We start from the raw sequence: 7,397 nt of genomic DNA on the forward strand, positions 1-7,397 counted from the left end.
GAAAGAACTAAATGACAACCAATTATATCATTAAAATGAGATTATTAGATGAATACTTTTTTTCTAAAAAGGTAAAAGTTTAAATTTCTCAATATCAATCACAAAGTAACAAATACCAAGAGATCAAACCTATCATTTTGATGAGATTTTACTGGTTTGATGCTAATAATGTGACTCTTCATCCTACGTGTTTTTGGTTTTGAGAAATGTGGTCTCGCCTTTACAAAATATATATATACTTGCTTTTATTTTAACAGGAAACAAATTTTTACATAATATATATTCTATTTTATTTTTTATTTTTTTTCTTTTTTATAAATATAGAAAGTTAACTTTTTTTTAGTGAAATATCTTTAAATTTCTATATGGAGAAATTAACTTTTTAGTAATCGAAATATCCTTGGCAATCTATATATATATTAAATATTTTTGCAGCTTTATAACAGTTTAAGACAAGATTGTTTACACCACAATTATTATTTTAAAAAAGGAAAATGTTATTTGGACAACGAAATTTTGACACAGATTTAACAACGCCACGTGTCAGCTCTTGATTGGCCAAATAAATTGAAAATAAAACAGAGAAAGGGTTACGGGGCGAGGGGTATTTTGGGATTTCGAGGTTAAAATTTGAAGAATTGGGTTTCGCGGTTTAGGGTGGGAAAGACGTTCGTTCAACCCTTGTCGCTCTCTCGCTCTCTCGCTCTCTCGCTCTCTCGCTCTCTCGCTCTCTCGCTCTCTCGTTAAAATTTAAAGAATTGGGTTTGGGCGGTTTCGGGTGGGAAAGAAGTTCGTTCAACCCTTCCATATTGTGTCTCGCTCTCTCGCTCTGTCGTTCGTCTTCGAAGCTTCCATCTTCGCTGTCGTTGTCTCGCTCTCTCGCTCTATCATTTTTACTTTGTGTTAATCTCACTTATAATGACAAAAGTAGTGATTGAAAAATGAACGCAACATTATAATAAGAATTTGAAAAGTACGAGACCATTTTCAGTAAAATTAATGGTAATTAATGGGAAGGAGTTGATCAAATTCTGAATGGGGAGATGGGTGTTGGTCATTGATGTAAACGCAAGAAGTGTGGAGTGACCCGTGATGAGTAGGGGGACGAAGTAGTGCAAGGGATGAGTGAGAGTGTTGAAAAAATGGTCTAGTAATCGTTTACAGAATCCTGGTAAACGATTACCCGAGAGAAAATTGGATTTTGTACATAAAGTCCAACACAGGTAGTCAGCCAGGTGAACAGGGGTCACCATTGGAAAAAAAAGCTCAGTTTTAGGCAGTTCTGCACCTGTCTGAGGCTGGTCCAGGTGTTTCAGTGGTGGGAGAGGGTGGTTGGTGATGTGATGTGTGTCCAAGGAGTGTGGGGTGACCCCTCATCAGTTGGAGGAGCAACCTCTGCAAGGGATGAGTGAGGGTGTTGAAAAAAGGGTCTGGTAATCGTTTACAGCATCCCTGTAAACGATTACTCGAGACAAAACTGGATTTTGTACAGAAAGTCCAACACAGGTACTCAGTCAGGTGAACTAGGGTCACCATTGGCCAAAAAGGTGAGTTTTAAGCACTTTTGCACTTTTCTTAGGCTGGTCCTGGTGTTTCAGTGGTGGGAAGTGATGTTTTGGCACCCCATGATGGAGGAAAAAAACAATGTTTATGAGATGAGCAACTTGGTGAGATAACATGCTGTCAACTTTGACCTTTGCTGGCTATTTTACTGATAACTTTTCCCACCGACCTCCAAATGATGTGATTCTTTTTTTATTAGAAACTAGACTCAAAAATCTTTCCAATGACTACTAATTTGTATTTTTTGGACATCTGAGTTGGTACAGTTTATTCTTTCAAGTTAGCGTTTCATATATTTTTGCCAACTCTGACCTTTGCTTGTTCTTTTTCTCATAACTTTCTCCACCGAACTCCAAATGAGTTGATTCTTGTTTTGTTGGAATCTATACTCAAAGACCTTTCAAATTATGCCTTAGAAATCAAGTTTACACCTTTTTTGACACTGTAATCGATTACAAGGACACTGTAAACGATTACCCGAGACAAAACTGGATTTTGTACAGAAAGTCCAACACAGGTACTCAGTCAGGTGAACTGGGGTCACCATTGGCCAAAAAGATGAATTTTAAGCACTTTTGCACTTTTCTTAGGCTGGTCCTGGTGTTTCAGTGGTGGGAAGTGATGTTTTGGCACCCCATGATGGAGGAAAAAAACAATGTTTATGAGATGAGCAACTTGGGTGAGATAACATGCTGTCAACTTTGACCTTTGCTGGCTATTTTACTGATAACTTTTCCCACCGACCTCCAAATGATGTGATTCTTTTTTTATTAGAAACTAGACTCAAAAATCTTTCCAATGACTACTAATTTGTATTTTTTGGACATTTGAGTTGGTACAGTTTATTCTTTCAAGTTAGCGTTTCATATATTTTTGCCAACTCTAACCTTTGCTTGTTCTTTTGCTCATAACTTTCTCCACCGAACTCCAAATGAGTTGATTCTTGTTTTGTTGGAATCTATACTCAAAGACCTTTCAAATTATGCCTTAGAAATCAAGTTTACACCTTTTTTGACACTGTAATCGATTACAAGGATACTGTAAACGATTACCATAGTGTTTTTTCTGCAGATTGGGTCTGCACTTGTCCAACTTGGTCCCTTCAGTAAGAATGGCTTCTTTCCCACTTCTTGGGGTCACCTCCCATCACCTACCACCCTCTACCACCAGTCAAACACCAACACCAAGTAAATACAAGTGGACTTGTGCTTTAAATTAACAGTTTTTGCCAATGATCACCCAGGACACTACAACTGACTACTTCAGTTCAACTTTCTGTACAAAACAGTGATTTCTCTCGTGTAATCGTTTACGAGGCCACTGTAAACGATTACGACAATGTTTTTTCTACAGATTAGCTCTGCACTTGTCCAACTTGGTCCCCTCAGTAAGAATGACTTCTTCCCCACTTCTTGGGGTCATCAAACATAACCTCCCAACCAGTAATGACCCTTAAATTCACTTGTATGGTTTTTTGGTCAACAAATCCCTTGCAGAGCTTGCTCCTCCAACTCTTGAGGGGTCACCCCACAGTCCTTGGACTCACATCACATCACCAACCACCCTCTCCCACCACTGAAACACTTGGACCAACCTCAGACAGGTGCAGAAGTGCCTAAAACTCAACTTTTTTTCCAATGGTGACCCCTGTTCACCTGACTGAGTACTTGTGTTGGACTTTCTGTACAAAATCCAGTTTTGTCTCGGGTAATCGTTTACAGGGATGCTGTAAACGATTACCAGACCCTTTTTTCAACACCCTCACTCATCCCTTGCAGAGGTTGCTCCTCCAACTGATGAGGGGTCACCCCACACTCATTGGACACACATCACATCACCAACCACCCTCTCCCACCACTGAAACACTTGGACCAGCCTCAGACAGGTGCAGAACTGCCTAAAACTGAGCTTTTTTTCCAATGGTGACCCCTGTTCACCTGGCTGACTACCTGGGTTGGACTTTATGTACAAAATCCAATTTTCTCTCGGGTAATCGTTTTACCAGGATTCTGTAAACGATTACCAAACCATTTTTTCAACACTCTGACTCATCCCTTGCACTACTTCGTCCCCCTACTCATGGGTCACTCCACACTTCTTGCGTTTACATCAATGACCAACACCCATCTCCCTACTCAGAATTTGATCAACTCCTTCCCATTAATTACCATTAATTTTACTGAAAATGGTCTCGTACTTTTCAAATTCTTATTATAATGCTGCGTTCATTTTTCAATCACTACTTTTGTCATTATAAGTGAGATTAACACAAAATAAAAATGATAGAGCGAGAGAGCGAGACAACGACAGCGAAGATGGAAGCTTCAAAGACGAACGCACACAGAACAAAGTGAAGCGCCACGAAACGCGACCTTCGACCTTCCAAGAGAACGCACCTTCGTTTCCAATGGAACAGAGAAAGGGCTATTTTCGGAATTTCAGTAAAAATAAGGGTTACGGACTTCCGTTTCGTAGGTTTTAAAAAAATTTTATTTTTAAAACAAATCAATCAAACAACGACACGTAGCGTTGTCAAAACCGTGTTAAATATGCGTTGTTGGAATATCGCGGTCCTTTAAAAAATGATAATAATAAACCAGCGGTCATATATTCCAAGACAAACACTTTGTTCCTGTCCATAAATAGAACAAGAAATTCCTTCTCTCCACTCACACCAATCATCCTTAGAAAGTGGAGAGAAAGAGAAAAAAAAAACAAAAACCTCTCTCTGGAATCGCCATGACCATGAAGGATTCCATTGTTCTGTACTCGGCCTTGGGAAGAGGACACCTGGTTTCCATGGTGGAACTAGGCAAATTCATATTATCCCATCACCCTTCTCTCTCCATCAACATCCTCTTCCTCACTCCACCCCCTAACCAAGACACCCCCACCTCCCCCACCGCCTTCACCTGCGCCGCCACCGCCAAATACATTACCTCCGTCACTGCCGCCACCCCCTCCATCACCTTCCACCGCATCCCCCAGATCTCCCTCCCCACCGTCCTCCCTCCCCTAGCCCTAAACTTCGAGCTCTGCCGCGCCACCACCCACCACCTTCGCCGCATCCTCAACTCAATCTCCCTCTCCTCAAACCTCAAAGTCGTCGTTCTAGACTTCATGAACCACAGCGCCGCACGTGTCACCCACACGCTTCAAATCCCCACCTACTTCTACTATACTTCCGGTGCCTCCACCCTCGCCATTCTCCTTCAGCAAATCATCCTTCACGAAAACTACACCAAATCCATCAAGGATCTAAACATGGACGTCCTCATCCCCGGGCTTCCCAAGATCCACACCGATGACTTTCCGGACACGGTCCAGGATCGTACGAGCGAGGCTTACAAGGTTTTTACCGAAATCGCCATGTGCATGAGGGACAGCGATGGTGTTATTGTAAACACGTCTGAAGCCATAGAACGGAGGGCTATAAAGGCCTTCAACGAAGGGTTGATGGAAGGAACCACACCACCCGTGTTCTGCATTGGGCCTGTGATTTCTTCAGCCCCTTGTAGAGGGGACGATGACGGGTGTTTGAGTTGGCTCGACTCGCAACCGAGTCAGAGTGTGGTGTTTTTGAGCTTTGGAAGCATGGGAAGGTTCTCAAGGACGCAGTTGAGAGAGATCGCTATTGGATTGGAGAAGAGTGGGCAAAGGTTTTTGTGGGTTGTGAGGAGCGAGTTCGAAGATGGTGACTCAGGGGAGCCAACTAGTTTGGAGGAGTTGCTGCCGGAGGGGTTTTTGCAGAGGACAAAAGGGACGGGGATGGTGGTCAGAGACTGGGCCCCACAGGCCGCGATTCTGAGTCATGACTCAGTGGGTGGGTTCGTGACTCACTGCGGGTGGAACTCGGTGTTGGAGTCTGTGTGTGAAGGGGTGCCCATGGTGGCGTGGCCTCTGTATGCAGAGCAAAAGCTTAACAAGGTGATTTTGGTGGAGGAAATGAAGGTGGGTGTGGCTGTGAAGGGGGACAAAGATGGGTTAGTGAGTTCCACCGAGTTGAGTAATCGAGTGAAGGAACTGATGGACTCAGACAGAGGGAAAGAAATTAGACAGAATATTTTCAAAATGAAAATTAGTGCCACGGAAGCAGTGGGAGAAGGTGGATCTTCCATCATTGCTTTGAATAGGTTAGTGGAACTGTGGAAAGAGCACTAACTATAGAATTAGAGAGGGAAATCATGAGCTTTATGAAATGAATAATATTAAGTTTAGCAAAGTCTGATGCAGCATAAAAGCTCAATATCTTTCTCAATAAAGAATGATTACTGTAAATTATCAATGTTCTCAAGATTAATTATGAATATAGATGTGTCGGGGCATGTTTTCAAGTTAAATGAAATCGATCTACGACAAACCAGAGTACTACAAAACATTCTCGTATAAAATAATTTCTTTTATTTGTAGCACGAAACTCAGACTTAAGATAGTGTTCATTTTAATTTATTCCTTAACAATTAGTCTTTCTGTTCATACAGCAACTAGTTTAATAAATATGTAGCTTGGATCTTTTGAACATGGTTAGTATTGACTTATTCTGTGTTGCGTTCGATGGAGTTTCAATCAGTCGGTGCTTGATTGCAGACTATAACATTTTCTTCTGCTATATGAGCGTCACGAGAGTTGGCCATTTGTTTCGAAAAAACATTAAACTAGGTAAGATGCAAGGTTAAAAACTATAAATGAGGTGATGGTGGAATTTGTGGATTAATAAATCTCTTTAAATATAGAGACCGAAAACCTGGTTTTCTTCAAATAGGGGCCAAAAGAAAATTAATATGGTATAAGATTTTTGTAGCTTTTAGTCTTATGGATTACTTTATACATGACATATATTTAAGAAAAATGCTTGAGCAAAACGTAGAAATTTATGTTTATATTTATTTATTTTATATTAAAAAACAAGTCTATTTCATTTTCTTTCGTTATATATGGTCATGCCTTTGAATTTCTGCAGTTCTATTGATTTTGTGTTCTTAATTAATTGTATCTCCTAGGAATAATGCCTTTGAATTTCGACACTGACGATTTTTTCTTTTAAGTTGAAAGGTTAAGAGGAAAGATGTATTTAAATTAATTTTAACTTTAACTTTTAAATGATGTAGAATGATTAGATTCAATAATACATTTTGTAACATTTTATTTTAATAGTATAAAATTAGCAAAATGTAACGCTACATAGCTGATAACTTATTAAAAACTTTTCAAAACTATTGAGAAAGGAGATCCTACACTTAGAAAATAAATTCTATTTGTGTTGTTGAGCCACCCTCCTCTTCATTGTGAGATGATCAAAGAAAATCCCTTCCTAAGCTTACACCATTTAAGGTGATTATTGCAAAAGAGAAACATACACAATCAAACAAAGATAAAAACAAGGATAAACTAGTATAAAAAGAAATATCACATTTACTTAAATTCTCATATATATATATATATATATATATCACACTCAATCGAAGAAATTTACATTGTGCAGTATCACACAACAACCATAAACCTGACTCATCCGAATATACCATGAATGTCGAGTTATAACATATTTTGCCCTTTTATGTGATGGAACAACTGACCCCCCCCTCAACTACAACACAAGGTTAGTCCGTTAAAACGCTCTTTGCCAGATGGAGAAAAGACCCCATTCTAGGACCATGGTGGGTTCTGCACTTGTGTGGTGAAACAACTTACTCACTCAAAGCTACCACACAAGGTTAGTCCTTTAACTTGCCCTTTGCCAATTGAAGAAATACCCCAAGCTAGGACCTCTTGCTTCTCTCATGACATGACTCACCACTCTCTACTTGAGCATGAATGATAATTAGAGTGTCAGG

At 40.0% G+C, this 7,397-nt stretch overlaps 1 protein-coding gene across 1 annotated transcript; it reads left to right on the forward strand.

Annotated features, from left to right (window-relative positions):
• The first annotated feature begins 4,222 nt into the window (after positions 1 to 4,222).
• Positions 4,223 to 5,908, forward strand: LOC148199599 (UDP-glycosyltransferase 1). Its single transcript, XM_088113256.1, has one exon. The coding sequence runs from the start codon at positions 4,303 to 4,305 to the stop codon at positions 5,722 to 5,724; it is 1,422 nt and encodes a 473-aa protein (XP_087969382.1). The 5' UTR covers positions 4,223 to 4,302; the 3' UTR covers positions 5,725 to 5,908.
• The last annotated feature ends 1,489 nt before the right edge of the window (positions 5,909 to 7,397 follow it).

The sequence above is a fragment of the Vigna umbellata genome, chromosome 4, assembly GCF_029865625.1.
Source record: "Vigna umbellata cultivar VRB3 chromosome 4, Vumbellata_1.0, whole genome shotgun sequence".
Classification (NCBI taxonomy): Eukaryota; Viridiplantae; Streptophyta; class Magnoliopsida; order Fabales; family Fabaceae; genus Vigna; species Vigna umbellata.

Bases quoted from the DNA above. Each gene is read 5' to 3' on its own strand.
- LOC148199599 (XM_088113256.1), top strand. From the start codon at position 4,303: ATGACCATGAAGGATTCCATTGTTCTGTACTCGGCCTTGGGAAGAGGA.